This window comes from Perna viridis, chromosome 9 (assembly GCF_037379345.1).
Source record: "Perna viridis isolate PV_CMFRI_1.1 ecotype Kerala chromosome 9, ASM3737934v1, whole genome shotgun sequence".
NCBI lineage: Eukaryota > Metazoa > Mollusca > Bivalvia > Mytilida > Mytilidae > Perna > Perna viridis.
Genome location: NC_142453.1, coordinates 32,435,569 through 32,463,321, shown reverse-complemented (window position 1 = coordinate 32,463,321; position 27,753 = coordinate 32,435,569). Strand labels below are relative to the sequence as shown.

The window sequence follows — 27,753 nt, the reverse complement described above, 5'->3', positions numbered from 1 at the left end:
TCAATAAACGTTTACTATCAGATTTGCATTGGGTATAATTTAAAACCCTTTCCCATAAACATGTTTTGTACGGCTGTCCTCCGTATCTAATTTATATTACATAATAACACGTAACGGCTCTGCGACAATTTACTTTTTTGGCTAAACTTGTATACCTGTTTAATATCAGAAAACCCCTGAACCCTGACACAATCGCAAACCAGTCGGATTATAAATCAAATACGTTCGCATCACAAGAAATAAATAGATCTAGCCACAAATTTATGCACGGATATCGCTCCTTGTTTGCATCAGTAATTCGATATAAAGGAGATAGTGACCCTTAAAAGTAAAGTTTCTCAAATATAGTGTTTATTGAGATAAAACTAGACGTTCGGTGGTGTATATATCATCAGCCCACGGGAAGGATGGAGAAAATGAAATCGTTGATTTGCATGATTTCTATATTCGTAAGTATTTCTTAAAGTTTTTATATTGTACAAGATTTTTTTTCAACCTAAATAAAGGTTTGTGAAATGAAGCGTTCATGGTAAAAATGTACTAATAAAAATAAAAGTTATTGAATGACCATTCTAAATCTCGATTTGCGCAACCATAGCCGGATCGAAGGAGGAAGTAGGGGAAGGGATGCATAAGGGCTGGTAGAAAAGTTTGGTTGATCATATAGAAAAAAAACTGGAAATCACCGAAGCGACTTTCCTTAGGCCAATGCCCTAGGCCTCATTTCCGGAATTTCTGGATCCGTCACTGACATTGTGATTCTGAACATTCGAAGTTTGAATGATTATTCCGACGGAGTCGGTATAGTTTCGCTTTTTACCGTTTGACCATAAGGACGCTCTTCTATGGAAACCCAAGTCACCTGATCGCAATTCTGTTGCCAGATTCACAAAATACTGATAACTTAGTGGCGTCGAAAACTTGAAATGGCGTTCAAAAACTGTATCGAAAATTTGAATTGCGTGCCATTCGTTATTTTCTTGAAAAAAAATGTAGAAACTTAGAAGTTAAATTTTACTGCGTCGGGTATCCTTTTTACTCGGAAGTCATGTGACTTCTGAGTTTTAAAACCATCTGATGTCAATCAAAAGGACTTCCGGTTAATAACCGCCTTAAAAATACTTCCTCCGGAAAAGAGATCTGGCGGATGAATTATAAAATCAACAAAAACTGCTGTGAATTGTAAATTTTGTTTTGTTTTGTTTGTTTGTTTGTTTTTTTTTTGGAACATATTTACATCCAGTTGACTAAGTCAACACCCAGGAAACCTTATATTTTCACATATGATAAACTATGTAAAAACGAATGTATTTACTAAATATGATAATGTTTTTTTCGGTGTGGACATAATTTATACAAAAACATGACCGTAAAGTAACCAAAAAGTGTAACATTGACAGAATATCGGAATGTTGGTAAACTTGTCCTTTTAGCGCAGCAATTATACTATGATTTAGCTGTATTTTAGGGCAAGTAGAGCCTATCCTATTTCTCCTTTGGTCGATGATGTGGAAGTTTAATTAGCCAATGTTCCCAATTTTAAACTACTACACGACTGTGCCTAGGCCAAGAAATTCAAATTTGACCTTTTGCATTCTTGCGATTATTAAATAAATAACAGTTCATTCTCTAATATGCCAAAACAAATCTTTTTTATTTAGACCCTTCATAAAAATTGGAAGCAACTGCACATAGTTATCTTGCTCCCATATTTTATCGAAAAAAATGGCGATACGTAGTTCCTGTGAAGTGTCGAGTTTGGTGATTGATGTTTAGAGAACTTAAAAGGTCATTTTTTCACCTCTTCAATTTTCATATGTTTGTTTAGTTTTAAAGGCTATCTATCCATTGAGCGAAAACATGTACTTCTATATAAATACCAGCACATAAGGAATTTATTCTTGACCGCATTTAAACTCGTTTCAGTCTTACTCCGTTTGTGTTTGGAATTAAAATTGAGAGCAGTCAACTTAAGAATGAATACGAAATTCGAAAAAAACTGGATACAAAACAAAGAAACCATTGACAAAAAAGAAAAATATATATTTGAACTTGAAAAGGACACGCAGAAAACAAAATGCAAAAGAGCAACACGGGCTGCATAAAAAAAACTAATAATGCATGATCCCCAACCATTCGGTAATATTCTCAACTGTCGTGGAACCACTCACTGGTTGCTTTTGTAAAAATGAAAATTCTTCCTATTTAACATATCAACATACGTAGATAAATATATCCTGTCTGTAATACAATTAGCCCGTGAGATGTTCTCCTTTTACCAACTACAGAGAATCATACGAAAACTTGAAAGCTTCTCTTCAGTGTCTGAGGTTCCTCTGTCTTGTAACAGTGGCGGATCCGGGAGGGGGCAGGGGCCCCGACCCCCCCTTTAGAAAATTGCAATTTTTGAAAATTGTTGAGAAATTGTTCGATACCCTCAGAATGCAGGATTTGAGGTTTAATATTCCAAAATTTTTCCAAACCCCCTAGCAAATTCGGATCACTTCGTGATCATCAACATTGATCCTGTCAAGAATTTTTTTGGGGCCCCTTTACCTATAACTCTGGATCCGCCGCTGTGTACTCTCAGTGGTGTTGGATAAGAATAAACATAACCACCTTTTATAGAATGGCATTTACAGTACATTAGGTAAAATTTATAACGACAACGGCTGAAATATGAATGATGGATTGAAGTTGCACATCGTCTAAGCAGGTTCCATAACTCAAGATTTAAGCTTATCACCCTGTTCATCCGGGGAAAAATGTAGTTTTAGGAGAACTGGACTTCATTTAAACGATAACCATGTCATTCATTGCTCATGTTCTCACTTTGAGTAAAGATACATGCGTTTTCAAATTCATACCAAATGCAAGGTTTAATTGTAGATTGTAAAAATCATATTTTGTGACTTCTATTATTTCAGAAGGAGTTGATATTAGATGCATGTCAAACATTGTGTATTTTGACAATTAAAAAATCGCATTCATGTAATGCGTAATAGGTTCAAGTTTCTTGGATCACATGAAAGTCTAAAAAATAGATGTATAACCTGGGTTCCCTTGATTACTCTATTATACACTTATAGACAGCATCTGAATTCCAATTCAATTCGTCATAAAATTAAAATATTTCACATCTATATTACACGTTTTTTATGCAGAAAATACGAGACTTTGATATAAATGTCAGTTTTGACATTCCGCCCAAGTCATTATAGGGTCGATTGCGTTAAGGTAAGTCCAGACTATGATATAAAAACCCCGTATACGGTGAAGTATTGGATTTTATATGCGTCGTTAAACTTAAAAGGGTTTGGTGTAACAATGCGACGTATTAGTGTCGAAAATGTCTACGAGCCGTGAAAGTCCTCCGTATTTCTTTCAATAAAATGATATGAATTTAAATGTCTATAGATATGTTATTTCTAGGGGGCCATTATATGTTAATTAAAAAGGAAACAACGCGTGCACCAAGTTCAACATCTGGTTGAAAAGATGATTAAGTTTGTCAAGACTTGCACGTATTTCTTGATTAAGCGCTAAAAAATATGATTCTCCCCCATTACTTTGCAAGACAGGTTTTCGAATTAAAATATCGATTTCAGTTATTGCTACAATATGAACGAAAATTTTTTCCAAAGTCATTAAAAGCCAAGATAATTTAAGAAAAATAACCATACCACCGATCGCAAAAGGTATGTTTTTTACACCTCTGCCACACTCAGTACTTAACCACGCTTCGTAATGCAAATTAGTACAGTACTAAGAATGCTCTTTCCACATTCTGTACTTGTAAAGCAGAGCCTATCAGCTTGTGGCGTGGATCAGGAAGCAGTTTTCGGTCTGAGGAAAAACATTATATCATTGGTGAATTCACTAAATGAAATAATATCATGCATTTGACCTAAAACCGCGTATGATTTGTGTATAGTTTTATCAAACTATCCTTACATACACTGTATCCCAAAGATTAATTGTAGCGGTACAGAACTCGACGAGCACAACGACTTCGAAAATCATACTATCATGCATTTGGCTTAAAGCTACATTAGGTGCCAAATTTGTTCAGTTTTGATTCTACTGAAATTTTGCTGATTCAACGAAATATGTTTGTAGTAATGCAATTGAAGCAATAAATGGAGATAATATCTACAGAATATTATGAAAACAACGTTTTTTTAATCAGAAAAGATCGATAGCTCTAATCAAATTATTTTTCGCCATTACTTCCGAAGACTGCCGACAGGACATTCACCAGGGTTAAAAATACTTTAACTTTGGTTAAAAAAAATAATAACGGCTACACAGGTAAGCACGTGTCTTTTTTTTCCATTTCATTTCATCTATTTCTTGATTAGTTTTCAAATAAATAATGACCATATTTAAGCCACATTATATCACAATACGTTATATTCGAAGCTTTTTCCTTTACGGCATGAGTCCGTCGGTCTTCTTAGACGTTGAATAACCACTTTCGGTTTGCAATCAGATTTGTTATTAAAATAGCAACCCTTACAGCACATGCGCGGATTAAAGTCACAGAAGTCACATGCATACGAATTTTTTTAGGTCGATTTTTTGTCTTGCAAGACATTAAATATATAGACACCTATTTCATGTATTTAATGCATTTTATTTGTGGATATCAAATGAAATTATACAGGAAAAGTACAATTTAGTAGAAATAATTCAAAGTAAAGATATCTTTCAACAGAAAAAAAAAAACAACGAATATGACAGCTAATGCTTCAACAGCGCGTATTATTTGTGTATAGTTTTTGTTAAACCGTCCTCACATACACGGAATCATCAAGATTAATTGTAACGGGGTGATTAAAACGGTCTAGAACTCACCGAGCACATCGACTTCGAAAACCGATGCCTGTCAGCGAAATAGAATTGAACTTTGACCTCTGTTTACATTCATTCTATGTTGTCTAGTTCAATAACAATATATGTTTTCTCGTAAAAATAGAAAGAACTGTAACGGAATAGAATCGCACCCAAGCTTGATGCCTATCTAGGCATAATTGTCGGTGCTTAACGTAATTTTCATATGAATTGGTAGTGACAGAATTCAAGTGAAATTCACATTCAATCCTTCACAAGAACTTTCACATGAATTTATGTTAAAAGTGATCATACGTATTTAACGTGAAACTCGATTAGCATGAATTTAACGTGACCATGTGCTTGTGTGTACTTATGAATAAATATATCTATTCATTTTGTATCTACCCACGGTTGATATGATTCAGACCTGGACATGTTCAAGACCACCTTTTTTTATCATGTATGGCACTAATTCTTTTCTTCAAAGCCTTTGTCCATATGGATAGAATGATTCTTTTGTGACTTGAGGTGTTTAATCCTGAACCTTTCACCATTTTCAGTACCCATATATTTAATTTCATTCAGGTAGAAAAAATTCTTTTAGTAGGCGTCTTATACTGGTGTAACTTGTTTATATCTGCTTAAGAACAACCCGTCAAATATTTATTTTTCTTCTAAAATGCTAAAAATGTATTTGTAAAGGAAATGATAAATTTTCTTCCCAGCAGACTATGAATTGATATATTTAAGAGATGAACGAATGAATTTTATCATATTCGAATCCATTTGCATATTTTAAGATATTTTCCCACGTGTTCAACCGGTGGTAAAAACTAATTTGGACAAGAAACAAACATTTTCAAGTTACGAAATAAAAATGTCAAGGAAAAAGAATGTAAACTGAATAACCTAGCCATCCTGACCTTACGTAAGACGGGAAACGGTATTGTCGTTAAACAGACATCAAAATTGAAGGATTTAATAAGTTTAAATGTGAAGTAAACAAAACACAAACCATATTTGCATTGTTAAACCTAGGTCGATCGAACTTTTATAGCTTAAAATAATAACCAATATTTTTATCAAACTTAATGTTCTCCGTACCATCGTGATGCATTGGATCTTATCTGAAAATTGATAATGATACGCTGCTTGGATGTCCGATTGTTGTCAGGAGGACCTTTATATAATCTTATACTATCATTCAACATTAACAGATAAAAAAGATTAATCACAGAGTACCAACGTAAATACTCTGAAGACAGTATTTTATATTCACATATTTTTGCACTCGTCGTCATTTTGATATAGACAGTGAACAATCCTCGAGTACCTAAATTGCATCTTTCGAAATGAGATCGAAAATTTCATTTCAAAAGATCAAACGCTTCTTGGGATCTAGCATTTTTTATATCTTGCGAAACCGGTTACAGATGCAAGGGTTTAAAACACGGTTATGTTACTATGAGTAAAAGCCGTTTCTTATAAATTTACTGTCGCAACCACTACAGGCTCTGGCATAATCAATTTAAGCAAATGATTAATAATGAGCAATTTCAACCTCCTTAGTCACCTAAATCAGTCTTTGGATTCTATATTATAATTAAAATTTAAGCATGATTATTTATGGAATGACTATTATATTTTTTTTTGGTCTATGAAGAAATAACCTCAATGACGTGGTGCGCACTAAATAACCTGCGTCAGATATAAAAAAAACAAAAACAAAAACAAACCCATGTCCTAGTTCGTACTCCCAGTGTATGGTGAAGTCTGGGTTGCTCAATTACTTTTAATTTGTTTGGGTATTTTTTTTTCAGTCTCTGTATTTTGTTAGTTGCTTCTGTCTTTTTTCTATGCCGATCCATCCCTTCATTCGTATGGGACATACTTAACAGTAGATCGGAATCGATAGAGAGAACACCACTTTGCTATTAAACTCGGTTTCCGCTAAATGGATGTTCTGTTCCAAGATTAGGTGATTTTGTAAATCAGAGTTATCATCAAGAACTTGGGATAAAGGACACCACAGTCACTGGGAGGCACGTCTCATATCTTGACCTACTATTAGAGATTGATGAAGGAGGAACACTCTTAACTAGACTATACGACATACGCGATGACTTCAAGGACTATAAAATAGTTAGTAATATAAAGTCCCTCCTGTTTCATCCTATCAAAATATCAATGTTCCCTTTGTCTGGAGGAATATTCCATCAGCATCTGGATATTGAGTATAGAATCGTAAGTTATGCTAGAGCCTACAGAACGTACACGGCTTATTTCACCTTACATCACCTCCTAACAAATAAGCTATTGAAACAAGTTTACTTAGAGGTATCTCTTCAAAACTTTACAATCGACACCATAAACTTGTTGATCGTTATTGGGTAGCCATCTTCGCCATGAGAAAAAGTTTGTTAACAATGTCGTAGTTGCCCTCTTTTGTTTTAACCTGTTTTTGACATCTCAAGAGAAACTCGGCAGGTGTTTCAAATGCAGTGGACGCTTACAACACGGTTGCAACTTTTCCCTTCTCCTTATTCTTTAGTTTCTACATGTTTGTGTATTATTACAGTTGATTAGTGCTATTTATGATGTTCTGACAGCTTTCTTGGTCTAGACTCTGTGCTCGGATTATAAATATCCTTTCTGTTTTTTTAATTATAATCTGTTGCCTTTACTGTCCTTGTGCCTTATCTATTGACTTTTGTTATGGAATTTTAATTTCGCTTTAACCGCGGTTGCCCATGATATTTAACTGTCATAAATATACTTTATTAATTCATAATGCTCCGGAGTAGTACTGGTTTTATATAATCAATCTCAAAATAGCAGTTTAAAAAGAAAACCGCTTTATACAACCAATTTCAACCTAAATGTTTCTATTAATTAAGTACACGTATACAAGCTACTCCAAACCAGTCAATATGCACCCATACACTTAATGTCTAATATCATAATTTATGTATATCATACGAGTAAGCAGTCTAGAGTTACTTTTTATAGGTTATTTTTTCATATGCCATCTTCTGTCTGGTCTTCAAACATAACGAAGTGAATGAGAATGTGAGCGCTATACAATGAGCGAGAAAAAGTATAGCAATTTTAAGGGCTTTTAAAAAGAAGAATTAGTGGCATTGATGTCAATCTACGCTTTTAGAACTTACATCAATGTTATGTAAATTTATCATGTTTATTTTTTTTCGTAAACATTTGACTTAACATTATTAATATTCTAAAGCAAGCCAACATTATATGTGTAACGCTCGTGCATTTTAAATGCAACAACTGTGCAATAAAACCTTTAAATAGCTGACGTGTCTATTAAACTTTAATTGATCAAAAAAGTTCATTTTATTGAAATTTGGATTTCGTGGTTTTCATTTTTTTTTTGCCACTTTATTTGTGAATATCTGACAGAATATTTTATAGAACTTTAAACATGCAATGAGAATAAATCCCACCGACTTATCATATCCACATAATAGCGATCTTTTCTAGAATTTTGACTACACAAAATACTTTTTAACCCAAACTCCTTTCAATATGTCGGCACAGTAAATATTGAACATGATCTTCTTTGTAATGATTCGTTACGGTAAACATGAACGAAAAAAAATGATCGTGCATTTCTTTTCTCTTTCACACAGGGTCTTTTTTTTCGACGCAGTCGGTAAAGTTTCGCTTTTTACCCTTTCACCTTAAAGCTTTAAAGACACTCTTCCATGCATATGGAATCGTAAGTCACCTGATCGCAATTCTGTTTCACGGTTGGTAAAATACTGATTACTTGGTGGCGTTCGAATGCCATGTGTTATTTCCCGAATAAAATGTAGAAAATTATAAGTAAAAGGAGCAAATTTTACTGCGTCTGCTATCTTTATTTTTTAAGATAGTACTTGTTTATATATATATGCGCAAGGTTTATGGAATGTTGTATCTTGATGAACACATATTTAGCTCAAGATGTGTATATATTGTTTGTTGATGTCTGTATGTATGTATGTTATATTTATTATGTGCATTATTTAGAACACAACGTAAGTTGGTATGTTTTCTAATTTTACAATAAAATATGTTCAAACTAAACAGTTAGTCTGCCTGCTAGATTTGACTTCTGCAACTGAAAATGTATTACCTCCTGCCTCACTCTTACTTAAATTGACATTTTTCATACGCCATTTAAAATGGTTTGCAATTTTCCTTTACAGGTGTCTACAAATACTGTCTCGGGTGAGTTGTATATAAAACTATAAATCACTTAATAAAAAAATAAATGTTGTAACTCCTCATTCAAGGACGATAAAAAAGCTCAGGATTGTATAATATTTAAATTGTCTATTTTAACGTTGAACAAGATTGCTTCGTGTAGCCATTTGCACAAAAACATCCGTCTCATTGCTTTCGTAAAAGTTTTCTATATTAATAGCGTGAGATATTATCAAAGAGTGCACAGGAACCACCTTCAAAATATAAAAAAAGTTTGTCTCAGAGGTATTACGTCCAAAAATATACTTGTAGAAGTCGCATTTGGTCAAGGACAAAACGCTCGAGCACTTTGAAAAGCATAAAAGCCGTTGAAAACATACACTGTGACCGTAGGTACACATATTATTATTTACTTGATCGGTATGAACAATGCAAACATAATTTCACAAAGTTCATTTTTGTTTAATGAGTAGAATGTTGTATTTGAACAAACTATTGACATTCCAAAGGGAACAAGTTGTGCCGAATTATCGCTGAACTTACCAGAAAGACCTTGTTGAGTAGGATGAATTCTCTTTTTGCTTTTTATTTCCGAGTTTTATTTTGATATTAACTAATTACTGATCAAGTACGTTTCGATGACACAGCCTTTCCATTGTATCCGACTGTATTAGCTTTTTTTTTTACTTTTAATATAAATTCAATGTAGTCTCAAGTTATCATTTCACGTTTACAATTTTCTCTAAATTAACATTTGATATCAGATGTATCAACTTGACTTAACTTATAGGAACCATTTCTTATCCATGGGTTTCACACGTTGTATTCAAATTTATGCTAACATAATTAAAGATTGCTCATTTTTTAAACACAGGTAAGACCATCTGCAATAAACCTGCAGACATAGCCTTCGTGATAGATACGTCTAGCAGTGTATACATTGAAGATTATAAAAACCACCTGATTCCATTTGTCTCTGGTGTGGTGGATCAGTTGGATGTTGGCCAGGGACCTAAACAAAGCCGAATATCTGCAGTAACTTTTAGTAATAAAGTCAAAATTCAGTTTAACTTCGATCAGTTCTCCACAAAACAACAAGTATTGGACGCGATTAAAGAGATAAAGCATGACGCAGGAGACGCTACTCGCACTTATCTTGGTCTCAAAGAAACAAGGCTTAAACTCTTTAATTCTACAAAAGAAGACAGATCAGAGGTTAAAAATGTAGTGATCGTACTTACAGATGGCGTTACAAATGCTGGAGATTACGACTACTTCGAAGAAGGTGACAAAGCAGAAACACAGAAAGAGGCAGCACTGCTGAAAGATGAATTGGACGCCATCGTGTTTGCTATAGGAATAGGAAATGCAAACAAAGAAGAGTTGAATGGCATTGCAAGTGATCCGGATGAAAAATTTGTCATTCAGAAGAGTGGATTCGAACAACTAAATACGGACAATGTCAAAGATGAACTGGTAGACAGAACTTGTGAAGGTAATTTTATTATTTACAATCTCTACAGGGTCAGGTTGTAGTATTTGAACACATTTTGGTGTATCAAAAATATGATTCTTCATATAAATTTGACAGACTGTCAAATTTTGATACCGAGATCATAAAAAAGAGAAAAATACAAATCTCGATGAAACTAATTTATTTTGCGTCAGCCATAATCATGCTACACGACGATTTCGAAGAATGTTTTTGATTTACCCACTGTTTATATTTTTCAGCTGTTGATCCAAATCCACAAGAAACCCCAGGTAAGATGGTAGGTGCTTGAAAGTCTTTTACAAATACGTATTAGAATATTCAAAGCAAAATCTGACGATATAAGGTGAAAAATTAACTGTTACTTCGTAACCCTTACTATCTTTCCTTTCAGTATATATACAAAGAACAAGAAATAAGAGGCTTCATCGTACAAGACAGTGACCTTTTTATATAATATCTTTATTCTCATCATCGTGATGACAGGTACAGAGATGACATGACAACATGTTTACATTATTTAGAAATTAACATAACTGAACAAACGAGGTGGCCAGGAGGCTCAACACATTTTTTTTGTAATTCAGACACATTTACATAGTTAAAAACATTATATCGTTGTTCCCCTCCCCAAAAAAATGGTACACTTAGATACAAATGTATAGTACTTGGTAGAGATTCCGCATACTTGGTAAGAAATAATTCCAAATCATCTTCCAAATATACCGAAGAAGATTTTTAAAAAATGCTGGAGTTGATAATCGACAACATATTTTTCCAGTGTGGTGGACGCGTTTTTCAACAAACGGTCGGCATTCCAACGGGAACAAAGTTTGCTCCTCTACTTTCTGACCTATTCCTTCTCTCTTATGACGCTGACTTTATAGCTGATTTGATCCGAAAGAAAGAATATCATTTAGCTTGATCCTTTACTCTCAGTTTCCGCTATATAGATGACATATTATCTTTAACCAATCCTAATTTCAGGGATTTGATACATCGCATCTACCCCTAGGAACTTGGGATAAAGGATACTGCATACACTGTGAAGTCGGTCTCATATCTTGACCTACACTTAGAAATCGATGGTAAAGGAAAACTATTGACCAAACTTTACGACAAACGTGATGACTTTTCATTCAGAATTGTTAACTTTCCTTCAGCACCCGCGTATGGAGTGTTCATATCACAACTCTTACGTTATACCAGAGCTTGCCGAAAATATGCAGACGTTTTGTATCGCACTAGAATTCTAACAAATAGTTTTATGGTCCCGTGAAAACTGGTTTGTTCAACATGTCATAGTTTTCCTTTCCTCTTTCGTCCACCCAGACTTGTCTTATTATGAGCAACTCGGCGGGTATTTCTAAAAAAGCAGAGGACGCTGACCCTACCGATGCACCTCGTCAAATTTTAAAATTTTCCCGAACTTTTTCCTTACATAAGCAGTCAAAAAATATGTCACCAATGCTTCAAGATAAATTTAAATAGCTTTTCAGTTGACAAAGAATTTACTGAAAAATTAAACGGGCTTTTAAGCGATTGTTATAGATACATTTTAAATGAGGTATTCTGATGTATATGTTCATTATGATTGGCATGTGTCATGATTAGGAATTTAGAATTATCATTTATTTATTATGTGAAACGCTTACATATGGATATATATATGTCAGCATGGCCACGGCCAAAAGGTAAATAAAAAACTCCGATGTTGGATCATTAAGTCTACTTACTCCTCCATGAGCGAACTTTACATCTGTATCATTGGAACCAAATACTTGAACTAAATAAAAATAATTAAATAAACCCCACATTTCTGAAATATAAAAACCAACTTAATCCAGCATGGAGATATTCTGCCATGTACAATGCAAGTAGCCTTATTGCTTTAGGGGATTCGGATTTTGAGCTACTGCAAATTTCAGTTAATAATCCATGAGTAAATAATAAATTAAAGAAAAAAAAACAACCTTACAAACACACAAAGAAAGAACCAAAGAAACAGTCAGATTCTAAAAACAACAAACCTAGACTTTCAATACTAGTATCATAAAAACATATATGAAATCCGTCACATTCGGATTATGTTTGTTTGACAAATGAATATCTTGTTTCTATGACGTTGTTATTTTCAGATTGCTTCAACTTAAAGGCTGATATATTTTTCGCTCTGGATGGTTCCTCTAGTATTAAAACTTACGAAAACTTTCAAAAAGAGCTGACATTTGTAAAAGAGGTTGTCGATCAAATAAAAATAGGACCAAACGAAGCTCAGGTGGGCGTTTTGAGATTTAGCACTTCTGCGAGCATGCAGTTTTACCTGGATGATTACCATGATAAGGTGAATTTAATGAAGGCTATTGGTGGCATTAAATGGAATGGCGGCGATACTTATACCAACAAAGCGATACGTATGGCACAGGAAGAAGGATTGAAAAGGGGAGCTAGACAAAATGTGCCCAAAATATTGGTGGTAATTACTGATGGCCAGTCTTCAAGACCAGACTTAACAGATAAAGAATTACAAAACCTGGATAACAATATTATAAAGTTTGCAATTGGTAAGCTGCTTAGCGTTAGTTTACGAGAAGGTTGAAAATGCAATACATTCTTTCAACTAAAAAAAATTTCACTGTCTTTCTATGCGTATTTTATTATTTAATATTTCTTGTTTCCCGTACAAACATCAACTCATCAATTTGAAGTAGTGCTTTTTTGATTATTGGTAGAGTATCGATTTTCGTCTATTTTCTTTAACAGAATAACGCATATCTATATCAATTATTGCTAGATAGAACAGAAGATGCCTAATTGGAATGTCGATGTCATTGATATATCCAATCTGGTTAATGGTCAACCACTCATGTTTCTTTTTAGGAGTCGGTCCTGAAAGAAATAACTTCAAAGATGAACTGATGAAGATGGCGTCGTCGGCTGATCACATGTTTGATGTTGAAAATCTCGATAAACTTGTAAATATCAGGAAAGAATTCGTAGAGACATTATGCGAAGGTATATTACGTTGCATCAAACAAATCTTATCATATTGTGTCGTAAATCACCTGTTGAAATGTATGCATCCACTTGTTGCAGATATATGCAGACTGAAAATACTATTCAAAGTTCGGTTTTTGACTTTTTTTTATAACTCATGAATATATACTTTTTGATGGTATGAGTGTATACAAAACAGGAAGATAACATTTAGAGAAGAAGTTACATATTAAATTAAAGTACAAATCATTCACATCCGCAGCCCATTATCAGCATATACATAAATGATCGTTTTAATGAGTTAATATTTTATACACATCAATATTTCGAGATTCTCCAACTATTTGTCATTAAATATGGAGTTACGGTCTAGGCTTTCGACACATACACCTTAGAAGTATATCCCGAGTTCAAGTAATCAAGTTTTGTTTCACACAAATGAGTTGAATACAATTTCTCGTAACTTACCTCTTCAACTAATGATAGTAGAGATGTTTTTAATTATCCTTTTATTTTCAGATGGCAGTAATATTATTGACAATGAAAGTAAGTATAACATAAAAGTATATTTTAAAAATGGTTTAACACTCCCATTTATCCCTACTGACCATTATACATACACCAGGTAACCATTCCTCATACAATCTATTTCCAGTGTTCTAACTAACTGATAGCCATTCTCCTACATAAAAGGGTAAATTCGCTATTTAAAAGCTTCACACTCCTATCACAGTCAGTGTTAAACCCCACTCTCGTATGCCAATATGTACAGTTCACAGAAACAGTCTGGCAGATTAGTAACGAGTAGTGTTCATGCCTTGTGAGTTTTTTCACATCCTGTATAGCAGTTATAGGCGTGTGGAGGAGATTACCCAAACTCAATCTATCATTTTCTCCTTACACCATCTTCCAATTCACGTTAATTTATGCTTCTTATATTAATAATGTAATATATCTAATCGTTCCCTAAACATTACCTACTTTGCATACACAAAATACGAACTCCCCGTAATTTATCTACCCCAGAGTCCATTGTTTCCCATACACTTTCTTCCCTATTCCCTTTTCACCATACACCCTCTCCCCCATTTCCACACAACATCTCCCTCATTACCCATACATCATCTTTCCCATTTGCACACATCACCACCTTCATGACCCATAAACCATCTACCCCATTTCCACAAAACACCTCCTTCATGATCCATACATCATAACCCCATTTCCACATAACACATCCTTCATGACCCATACATCATCTATCAAGTTTACACATAACACATCCTTCATGACCCATGCACCATCTACCCCATTTCCACACAACATCTCCTTCATGGCCCATAAACCCTCTGCCCCATTTCCACAAAACATCTTCCTCATTACCCATACATCATCTGACCCATTTCCACATAATATCTCCCTCATTACCCATATACCATCTATCCCGTTTACACACAACATCTAGATCATGACCCATAAACCATCTACCCCATTTCCACACACCATCTCCTTCTTTACCCATACACCATCTACCCCATTTCCACAGAATATCTCCTTTATGACCCATACACCATAACCCCATTTCCACACAACATCTCATTTATGACTCATACACCATCTACCCCATTCCCACATAACATCTCCTTTATGACCCATACACCATCTACCCCATTTGCACACATCTCCTTTATGACCCATAAACTATCTACCCCATTTACACACAACATCTCCTTCATGACCCATACACCAACTACCCTATTTCCACACAACATCTCCTTCATGACCCATAAACCATCTAACCCATTTCCACACAACATCTTCCTCATTACTCGTACACAATCTACTCCATTTCCACTGAACATTGTTTTACTTAGCTGATTAGAAGAAACCTATATTCAGCAATTCAAAAATTCCTTTCTTCATTTTAAAATAACTATTTCAATTAAAACACATGTAGAAGGCGATATTTTTAAGTAGCAGTCGTTTTAAAAAATCAGACCGGAGGTGATTCACGAAAAACAAAAATCATCGAATTCACTTTTATTGTTTTAATTCAGAAACAGATACAGACCACAATGTCAGTCATAATTTGTCATTTAGTTCCTGCATTTTCAAAATAAGTATTGTATAGATTGTTCATGAAATTGACATTTTAATTTAAAAAATATGCATAGTTTTCTCTAAAATACAGATCTGAATTCAGGCAGGACTATCAGTACGTAAAACATAGCAAATACAACATATGTAGTCCGGAAATATTATTTGTTTGATCCCTATACACTGCATCACCTCTACTATAGACAGTATCTGACTTTCATATGAACTGGTACTAAAGGAGGTAGACCTAGGGTAAGGGATATAATTCTTGAAATCAGTGATATGTTTGCATCATATTCAATTTCACCAAAGCCTATCAAGCTTTCATATGAAACAGAATGAAATTTACCAAGTTACTTTGATTCTTACATGAGATTGGTGTAAAATGCTGAATACAAACGTTCCAAGGACTTGTAAGAGTTGTGTCCCTTACCCTAGTTCTACCTTCTTAAGAGATGAGTTGCAATTCTATTGAGCATAAGTTTGCATGATTTCTTGGCTAGCAACTAAGTTTTAATAAAAAAATATTTTTAAAATATATTTTTCATTACGCGCTTTTGTAATTGTATATTGACCAGATAAAATTTATTTATTTATTTATTTATTTTTTAGAGCCACAAGGAACTGAAGGTAAAGTATTTTGATATGAACTTTAAACGATTTCGTACATAGGATATGGTGATAAACTGAAATTAAATGACAGAACCAAATTCCCATTGATATAAATCAAAATGGCCAATTGCTAATCAATTTAAAAAAAATTGTGTTGTCTTTTAAAGCCGGACTACGTTTCTGAGTAATGAAATTTAATTCTACACAAATTTAAAATAAGATCCTTGATAAGTTGAATAAACATACAAACTCAAAAGAGTAAAAATAAATTACAATTTCCCTTTTTAAAATACCAAATCACATATATTGCAAATTTTGATATGCTGTACACTGACGTGTTTCAAGGAGTAACCTCTCAGCAGCAGAATTAGAATCAATTACATGAATATAGGAAGATCTAAATCCAAAAATTAATGATTTATAAGAAATAATGATTCAATTGCATTAGGGTGTTAACAATGTTCTGTTTATTACAGAGTGTAAAGAAACGAAGGCAGACATACTGTTTTTAATCGACGGTTCAACAAGTATTAACAACTACGATACTTTTCAGAAAGAACTTCAGTTCATCGCGGATTTGGTCGATACGATGAGTGTTGGAGATCAGTTGACCAGAATTGCAGTCGTACAATTCGCCTCTGTGCCAAAGATTGAATTCAAATTCGGCGTTCATAAGACAAAAGCTGACGTACGTTCAGCCATTCTAAATATAAATTGGATGACGGGCAATACATTTCTACATACGGCCTTGGATACGGCCGTTAATCAAGTCATGAAGCCTGAATATCTTCGGAAAGACGTGCCTCATATCATTGTACTCTTGTCAGATGGCGTCTCTACCAACCCAAGCAAAACTAAAGAAAAAGTTGAAGAAATTAAAGCATCACGCGATGATTTGATAATTTTTGGAATAGGTAGGGACCCATTTATGTCATTTCTCTGACTTAAAAGATAACAATTAGATAAACAAAATCAATGTATCGTTTGATTAAATAAGGAGATTTTAAACAAATTCATCATTTACATAAAAAAATTTAAAAAAAAAACACTCCACATTTTTATCATATTTATTGTAACTTCTTTCTGTTAAGAATGCTGCCTTGTGCGGTTGTGTTGAGTTTGTTTCCTTAAGCTGTTAATTATGATCCCTGGTAATTTTCTATACAGACTTATCTTTATACAAGTCTATGCGACAATACAGAGTAACACACCCAGTGAAAATTGGATAAGACTTTGAAGAAAATTAATAACCTCTTGTTGTGGAATATCGATTTATTCTTTGTAATATAATACTTTTCTTTGTTTCAAAAACATTTCTGCCATAGATGGATCATCTAATGGTCTCACTAATGCATACTTTTTATTTCGCTTGGGAACTACTTAATACTCAACTTATATCTAAACTTGTTCTTGCTATTTTTGAGTTTGCCCTCCATTTCCATCAGATAAATGCCTGTATAGTGCCACTGCGGTTGTTCCTAACTTTCCGGTTTTTTCCTTGATCTTGCTATTTGTTAAACGGCCTTGCCTTTTTTACTTGACCTTTTTTCTATTGTATTTGTTCGGTAATTTTGTAATTATCATCTATTTAGTGTGGATGTAAAGTTTCTAATTAATTCAATTTCTTGGTTTTAGGTTCGACCATTTTCCTGCGCCTTCTGATTGTTCTCCAGTTTAATCGAGCTTTTACTGTCGCAGCCTTTATCTTGTTCTTATTTAATATTTATAATTTTTGATTTCTTATTATTTGAGTTTTATAGCAATTTACCAGTTGTTAGAAAATGAAACGTTTTGCTAGGAAATCTTACTTGAATGCGCATTGAAGGGTACACAAGTTTCTCATTCAATTAAAGGAATTGGCAGGTATAGAGATATGCAGGAACTGAGAACAGTCGTATCAGATCCAGTCGAATCCCATGCTTTTGAAGTAGAGTCTCAGGATGGTCTTTCTAAAATTAGGAGCACATTTGTAGTACAGTTATGCCAAGGTAATCTATATATATTTTTTTGTAATGGGAAACACAGTTTTCTAAACTACCATTTACAAATTATTTACTAGTATTTAAAAAAATATCTCAATTTTAATACGGATGCAAGATGGTGAAAATTGTACGTCATTTTTAGTTTGCCTGGCCATAGGCATAGATCTGACAAGATAAAAGTGTTCAGCATGATGAGATATATCCCATGTCAAATTTTCTTAACCTGTTACGCCATGTTGGGTTATTTCCCTTTTTCGACGTTTTTTTTTGTGTGGAATTTTCAATTTTCTCCTTTTTTGTGTTGGAGGTCGAATCGTAGAGATTCAAAAAATAAACAGAATTAAAAATAACAAAGCATTACGTGCTAGCTACCAATATTTTAGCAGAGGCATACAGAATATCTAGCTGTCCCTCCATCATTATATAGCTGCCGCTAAATAGGTTCTTGCTCGTCATTGTTTTAAAAATGCTTTCTAGGAGAAGTTCACTGCTACGTATATTTCAAATAAATGATAGACATATATATAAAAACAATACACATCTCAGTCTGAATTGTTTTTTTTCATAATTCTTTTAAGTATAGATGCGTGTTTTCATAATATAACTATTTTTTTTTCCTACGTTTTGCATTAATACGCGAATGTTTCGCGTTTTTTTTCGCGTAAGTGTCTCTTTATTTTGCGAAAAATATTCTTTTAGTCTATGAAAATGTGCTCAATGGGCTTTCGTAATTAATTGCGTCAATAGTCAATAGTTAATACAAGGAAGTTCAACACGATTCAATTTTTAATCATATATGGCTTTTATAGTCTTGTTTAGATATCATATATAATTTAAAATCTAGTTTTATTTTTTCTGCACTTCAGCTGACCAAGATGCTGAAAAAGGTTAGTATAGAACAACTTAAGTTCACATTTTTGTAAGAATCTGGCAAATATAGGAAAAATCAGAAACATGCATGTCGTAACCCCACCAAACTGACAATATAAAATCATTTAAGGGTGCTTTCTCTATTTGAAAATACTATAATTTGATCTCCGTTTTACTGGATTTGCTCAATTTTTCAGTAGAATGTTAGACAGAGTTATCTGCTCTTGAAATGTTCTTTATTAGTGCATGTTATTGAAATTATAACTCAATTAACCAACATGATATGGAATATATTTTCTTTATTCCTTGATTCTGATCGTGCAAATAGTGAAATTAAAATTTCAAAACGGTGTTTTTTATTTTTAATATCATTTTTCTTCCACTGCTTGATTCTTACAGAGACTAACACTTCATTCATACTGCGATGTACATTTTGATGCACTGCTTAACATGATATAACATGGTCTACGACTTTTCGTGGCGACTCTACTTGAGCCTTTCTAAGGTTGCCCTTTACATTTTCTATATGTAGAGGAACATAAAAATACACCTTTATGTGATTAAGCATTGATATATTTAAAACACGTTTTTGCCTTTCGACAGTTTGAGTATGGCACTAGCTCTGCTTTAAAGAATTAGCAAATGTAGTAATAAAGCAGTTAAACTACAAAAATTTAGTAATTTCATTTAAGTAGCACTCTACATTAGAATAATGCAAAATGTGATTCATGGTTGAAAAGCCTACATATTTTTATTTTTGATATTTTGTTTAAAATGTCATAGTTAATGAAGAAGAGATGAAAATGATATATATATTGTACTGTTGAATTCAAAATTAAGGGAGATAACTCTGTAAATGACACTAAAATACAATAGAAACTATTGGAATTGCCATGTAGATTATCCCCTAAGAGCAGACAGAATAGAATGAATAAATATACATTTCATTATATAGACCTATAAAGCAACTTAATAACAAAATTAAAAATGTGTAGCATTTTTTTAGGTGGATCACATTTTATAGACTTTACATGGTTCTTACAAAGACTGCTACTTAATTACAAAAAGTATTAGAAATACAAGAATCCTGAAGACACGTTAAATGTGAAAAATCACTCAAAAGCCAAGGCTATTAAGCTTCGGAGTTAACATTGCAACATTGTTTTACTAATTAGTAGTTCTAAAATTAAGCACATTAACACTTACACCCAAACAAAAAATCATTTGACAAAACAACACGGACCAATATAGACTGCGAATCACGTTGATTTCTTCCATATACATTACGAATCACGTTAAATTCTTCCAGCCCGTCTTAAATCAATCAACATTCTTTGTTAATGATATTTTTTGGTTACTGCTGTTTTAATCAGTTAAGAAAGACTAGCTAACCTTAATAAAGAGATCACATCGTAAAGTTTGGTTTTACGTGATTTAGATATTTCATAATTTTACGTTAAATTTGTTTATTTTGAAAGATTAATTGATATCAAATCAAACAGTGCACCCATCTGATTCTTTAAAATTGATTTTTTGTTGATTTTACAAAAAAACTATAAAGATTCACATTAGACTGTTATGAAAACTATCGAACGTGAAAAGGGTTATTGGTTTTAAGGCATTTAAGTAAATGATTATTATTAAAAGTCGAAGAACTATTTGAAAATTTTTAAAAGCGACACACAATATATCCTCTTAATGTATGTATTTCACAATGTTTTTGGACTTCTAAAAGCAGTCTATAACTGTTGTTAACGTCAATTAAATTTTTAATTTTCGAGTTATTGTATACATAAACAAATGAAAGAGTAATCAAGGGAATCAAGGTTATAGCGGTAATCAAAAAGTAATGAAGGGAACCAAGGTTATAGCGGTAATCAAAAGAATGTAATTCTGGGACAAAGACCAGACATGGAAAACAGACAAAGAAAGAACACAAAGTAACCAAAATCATACATACAAAGCAACAAAAGCAAATGAGCAACTTGAACTCCACTAAAAACTGGGGGCATGGACCAGGTGCACCGGTAGGTTTTCTGGGTACAAATCTAATAGTTATAACATCTATTTTCTCTATAGTATGTTTCCAAAAGGAAGCTGACATTATTTTTGTTGCTGATGCCTCAACAAGTATAGGATATACAGATTTTGAAAAGCTGAAGACATTTTTAGTGGACGTGACACAAAGCTTCACAGTTGGACCAGACGCAATACAGATAGGGTTGATAACATTTGCAAATACATCTAAGACGGAATTCAGATTGCTGGATTCTACGTAAGTATTTTTTTATTTGTTAAACGGGCAAACCTTTTTACATAATGCTCATGACTTTCATATGTCTGTTGGAATCAAAATATCGTTTGTATATTTTTATCAAACACATACTGTGTTCATGATGATAGTAAATTTCACTTGGCCTTCACGAGAAAGAAGAAATTAATTTTCCAGGGGAGTAAACGATTAAAATAAATTTTGAATGAACTTTTCTTGTCTTTGTAGATTTATTCGTTCTTACTATGAACATATAATATAAAGTGGGGTCATCAACTTATGGAAAGAGATCAGTAAATAGAAAACCCAAGACCAAACTGTTATTGAACGTTTCGAATCGTCAATTTTCTATTCATTTATATTATGTGTTAAACTGTTGTTATAATTTTAACAACTTGCTATTTTAAAAACCTTTGGCAAAACGCTGGGGTGTTTTATCTGTGATAACATATCTTTTATAGCTAATTTCAAATGCTTTTTTCCTTAATTTTAATAAGGGTTTTCAATTGTACATGTAATAAACTTTTACAAGGTGCACGACTGTTTAATTTCGAATATTGTGTCATTATGTCATTTTCAAATATCTGTCTATATTGTGTCTGTGACTGCTTGAAAATCACTATTTACACTGATTTTAAAAAAAGGGAGAAAAGGCTTTGTCACAAAGCGAACCTAGGATTATACTGTAGTAAACAAATACAAGGAAGATATTGACCTCCAAAATATTTTATATATTTTAGTTCGTTTCTAGTTTCAAAGGTATTTCAACAGCATCGCAATACGGTGTATTATCAAAATAATGCTGATCACCAGCAAGTCATCTCTACTGTATTATTTCATCATGTGTCTTTAAACATTGAAATCAACAGGTCAAATGACGCCGTAAACACAAGAATTAAAGGCATTAAATGGACTACCGGCAGTACATACACACATCTTGCACTAGAAGAGGTACTGAAAACAGGCTTTACGAACTCAGCAGGTGCCCGTGGAGATGTCCCTCATATTGTAATAGTTGTTACTGATGGTTGGTCAATAAAACCTCACATAACTAATGAAGTGGCTGCTAAAATCAAGGAAGAAAATGCGGTTATCTTCACCATCGGTAAGACTGAACACGAAAGAGGTGTATCTTTCTTGTTGTGTACTGTAGACCCATGGTATATGAAGGAGTCTGCATATCGACAAAGGATTATTTAGTTAATCTTGAAAATCAATATTGAATTTACAAGTCCGATGTGTATTAATAATAAAATGTTGAAATGTTCAAACGACATCTTTTACAAAAGTTTTTGAAAAAAATGTTATAATATTTGTAATGCATTTATATATGAATTATGTTGTAGGCATTGGAAAGTACATTGATAAGACGGAACTTGAAGCTGTAGCATCGGAACCTATTAGTCGACATGTTTTCATGGTGCATGAATTTAATGCTTTGAAAACCATCCAGAATTCCGTAGCTTTTCGTGCATGCACTGGTAAGTCGACATCAAATTAAAGTTAAATTTATAGTTAGCACTCATTTGTATTTAAGTTGCCGTCTGTCTTCATAAATATCAGGCAGAAGCGATTCATGCACGTCCCACATAAATTCAGTTTTATTTCGTATTCAGAAACATTTAGAGTTCTCATCACAAAACATAGATTTTATGCTCTTTTAAGATAAAAATGTTATTGACGTACAAGAAATTAACGATTTGTAAAAGTTATCGTTCTTAGTTTGCTTTGATTTTGTTGATTTTAATGGGAGATAAATGCATGGTTTTATAAAAAATACAGATCTGAATACTGAAAAGACTGTTGTTTTTTTAACAATGTAGCATCTAAAAACCAAAAATGAACATTTTTCGGTGGGTTATTCTATACCATGTATCACTTCTATTATAGGCATTGTCTGAATTTTATATGGAGTGGTATTTAAATATAAGGATAAAACGGCTATGTTTTACCTGCCTTATCCCTTTTTAAGTCTGAAATACATGAGTTACTTTCGAGACTCGAAAACTAACGAAATAAATTTTCAACAAAGTTACAATTAGAACAATACTATTTTTCTATATTTGAGTCGGTCGTTCGTGTACCGAGCTACTTCAGTAAATATTTTCTGACACTTTTATTGGACATATTGTGGTGATATGAATCCCAAACCATATCTGCTTAATACCAAATACCACTGATGTTAATTTTGAAAATCCATTAGAACCACATGAATAGGAAGATCTTGTCGAAGAATAAATTGCATACCTACGAAATGCACTCGAAACAAAAGACATATAGCATCGCAGCGATTTTCTTTGACTTGGCTCATATATATTGCTATGACCTTGAACATAGAACTGGAAAAGAGTAAATTTAAAACTGTATTATTGTTTTATAAGGAGAAAAATAAGGGTGTTTCATTGTTGCCTTTGGAAAAATTGTACCGTTCTACCCAAAGACCTTAATAATAGTCTACTTTGAGTACGTCTCGTTCTTTTCACTAACGCCAAAAAAAAAAAAAAAAAAATCAACACTAAGGTAGTCTATATTTGTAAATTCCAGTGGAGGCACCTAAGGAAGAGACAAGAAAAACGATTGAGGGATCTTTTGCTTGGTTAAAAGACCAGAAGTCTAGAATCGGCAAACCAACGAACAGTGAGAATTTAGCTCAGGAAATACGACGATTGGATAACATGCGTTCATCCATGAGTAATAGAAGAAATCTTATTAACAAGAAAAATGAGCAAGAGAGGATGGAGAGAATCAGAAAGGAGGAAGAAAGAGAAGAATTGTTGACCGTCCTTGAGAAGTTGTTGAATGATCAAAGGTAATTATAGCTAACATACTAAATTATAATTATTCATTTTACTCAGAAAAATCTTACTTTGTGATTTTACTCAACACCCTGTGTCTTTTGTCAAGTTTTCAAATTCATGAGATCAAATTCTCATTGACCACAATTTGCGTTCTTAAAGTAACAATTGATAAATTTCAATCTGCTTTTCATGTAATATCGGAACCTAGTGTTCTTAATTTGTTTACAATTCTGGAACTAGCAGGAATAAGTCCTAGAACAGAACTACATGTACTTGGGATATGACTCTCAGAAACAATTCTAAAATGCAAATATAAATTTACATCTATTGCGGGAAATGTGTACATCAAGGTTCTACGGATCATTTCAAAATTAATTTTGTTTATAACATTCGATTCATTACTCGCCATTAAAGGAAGAGTAATCAAGGGAACCAAGATTCTAGCGGAAATCAAAAGTATGTATTCCAGGGACAAAGATCAGACATTGAAAACAGACATACACAACAAGGAACATAAGAAAACCAAATTAATACATACAAAGTAACAAAAGTAAATGAGTAGCTCGAACTCCACTTAAAAGTGGGGGTATGAACCAGGTGCACTGGTAGGGTAACAGTCCTCTGCTTTTCTGGAAACACCCGTCGAGTTGCTCATAAAAAGTCAAGTCCAGGGCAGATGAAAGATCAAAGAAAAATTATGACACGTTGATTAAATCAGTTTACTTGGTGCAGTTGGATACATCGTAACGATCCACGAGTTGACGACCATAAAACTTCAGTTGTGATGACTTCAATCTTGTAGCAACATAACCTTGTTACAGAAGCCAAAATCGTAAGAAGTCTAGCGCGATACAAGAAGTCTGCGTAGTTACGGTAAGCTCTGGCATGATGGAGTTTTCGTATGAAATAGGATATGGGATATGAAACCTCCATACGCAGATGCCGAAGGGATGTGGCTATAGATGAAAGGAAAGTTGATAATACGGAATGAAAAGTCATCGCGTTTGTCATATAGCTTGGTCAATTGTTTTCCTTTACTATCGATCTCTAAGCGTGCCAGATACTAGGCTAAGTATTCTTTCTATGGCCTAAATACGGATGATTCATTTTAAATACCTTTCAGATCAAGAAAATAGAATCTAGAAAAATGAAATCCTGACATCCTAAAAAAGCAGTCCTCCATCCACGAAGACCTGTGTGATATTTAGTTAACTTTTGTTTTCCTAAAAGTGTTTGACACAAACCAGAACCATGTTTTTTTTATTTAAAATATTGTAATTTTCTATGTAGTAGTGTAAGCTCTATTTTTTGTGAAGTGATTTTCATGTTAATATATTCTAAACGAATGTTGATTTATAAAATAAATGATTTTTAGATTTCTACACATACACACAAATATATATATATATATATATATATATTTCTTAAAAATTTACAATGCTTGTTAATTATATCGTCTTTTATATGTATTTATATATCTTTAGCTTATACATATCATTTTGCATATTGTACCTTTTTACTTTTATAAAAGTTGTGTATTTCTTAAAATAAATAGGTTTTTATATCATATTATACGTTTTTTTCCCACATGATTTGAGGCTTTAACGGAGCCAGTTGTACTCAAATAACAGACTGTTGATAATGCACTACTGATATCTCGACCAATGGGTATATGCTAAATTTCCTTCAACACTGGCACATGCCTCGGCGTTTAAAGTTCAAACAATCACTTCCTAAATGTATACGTCATTTCCGACAAATCGATTTTTGCCATGCATATTTAATAGCATAAAAAGTCGCTGATGCTTAGTCCCTTTCATTCCAATGCTCTTCTTTCTAGATATAAAGCTTAAGGTAGCAAATGCGCCTTGTCGGACTTTGATAATCTCATTTTCTCTGGGTCGAATGCACTGCTGGAAGAATTCTGAGGAATTTCGGTTATATATATATATAGATAGATAGAAAGGTCTGAAAAATTCCCAACGATGTTAGAACTGTCAAATTTGCGATGCAAATTTTTGGTCGTTCCCTCCGCGGGACTCGAACTCGTACCGATGTGACATCTATGGCAACACCGCCTGCACAAAGTCCAGCGCCCTAGACCACCAGATTAATCCTACGAGGAGGAATGACCCGTCACAGCGGTACGTATATATATATATATATATATATATATATATATATATATATATATATATATATATATATATATAAGGTAGGCATGGAAGGGTCTGAAAAAAATCAAATTTTTGGTCGTTCCCTCCGCGGGACTCGAACTCGTACCCCTGCGACATCTATGGCAACACCGCCTACACCGTGTTCTCATATAGGAGGAAGTATCACACGGTTAACGAAGCTATATTTTTATATAGCCTAGTTGACCGAGTGGTCTCAGCGTCGGACTTAGTGTAGGCGGTTTTGCCATAGATGTCAGAGAAAAGAAGCGGTTAGAATCCCGCTGAGGGTGCAACCAAATCTGCATCGATTCAAGAGTTGGGGTGTAGCTGCTACATCAGTTTTCAAGGACCCTGATGTAGCTTGTTTGTTTGTTTGGGTTTAACGTCCGAGCAGAAATATTTCAGCTATATTCAGACGATAAACATGAAATTGATGATAAAATGAACATGAAATGATGAATGGAAAAAGGAGTGGGACACAAGGACAATGGGGTCGACAAATTTTGAATGCCACTAGAAATAGGGAGAGGTGGGTAGGGTCGGGCAATTTAGCCTCCTGGGGCGGAGCCCTATGGTTCCTACTCCGGGAGAATACCACAGTAGGGTTCTTTAACGTGCGAGGAACGTGGCATCTTTCCCAACACGGCGCACCACAGTATGGTTTGCGGTCAGGTTTTCCGTATTATAGCCTGACAACCCCAGCATGTAACACGCCAGGGGTACCCCATTCCACCACCTGGGGCACACATCCCAGTTGCTCTGTGGGCAGAGCGCCCTAGCCCCCGGCTAGGGTTCTGAGCACTATTTAGTCGCCTTTTACGACAAGCTTAGCGCTGCTGCAGGCCTATTCTTTTAACTCCCGGACCTGCACAGGGTAGCAAAAACATTGTCTACTATACATGACAAATGTGTTGTACCAGCAGACAAAGCCCAAAACAACATTGTTTTTGTCTGCAAAACGTTTTACATCCAATGTTTATTATTAGAGGTAGACGTAGAAAATAATAGCAGTGATAAGACCTATACTGCTACCACACTCTCCAAAGAAGATATTGTGGAATACCATAAATCTGTGCTATCCTCTTTTGGTCTCTCTACCAGGGACGATGACTGTGATTTACCGTCTATGTTACTGGATTCTTAAACTCAACAAGAATCCATACAAACAACGTTACATAGCTGGATCTGCAAAATGTACCACCAAACCTCTTTCAAAACTTTTAACTTCTGTATTCACAGCTGTAAAAGAGGGTTTGCAGTCCTACCGCAACACTTGTTATTCCCGTAGTGGTATTAATTCAATGTGGATCCTGAAAAATTCGAAAGATCTATTAAGGACAATCAGTTTATGACTATTATCAGAATATAATAGCATTAAAACCTATAATTTTTCAACACTGTATACTTC

At 33.7% G+C, this 27,753-nt stretch overlaps 1 protein-coding gene across 1 annotated transcript; it reads left to right on the top strand.

Moving 5' to 3' along the window:
- The first annotated feature begins 59 nt into the window (after positions 1 to 59).
- Positions 60 to 25,735, top strand: LOC148607862 (collagen alpha-6(VI) chain-like). The gene is made up of 16 exons (XM_088544922.1): positions 60 to 449; positions 9,051 to 9,072; positions 9,923 to 10,543; positions 10,783 to 10,812; positions 12,679 to 13,104; positions 13,421 to 13,555; positions 14,057 to 14,083; positions 16,247 to 16,264; positions 16,723 to 17,160; positions 18,100 to 18,234; positions 19,095 to 19,115; positions 21,178 to 21,373; positions 22,240 to 22,475; positions 22,717 to 22,851; positions 23,915 to 24,179; positions 25,292 to 25,735. The coding sequence occupies exons 1-16, from the start codon at positions 408 to 410 to the stop codon at positions 25,302 to 25,304; spliced, it is 2,760 nt and encodes a 919-aa protein (XP_088401048.1). The 5' UTR covers positions 60 to 407; the 3' UTR covers positions 25,305 to 25,735.
- Positions 25,736 to 27,753: the final 2,018 nt, after the last annotated feature.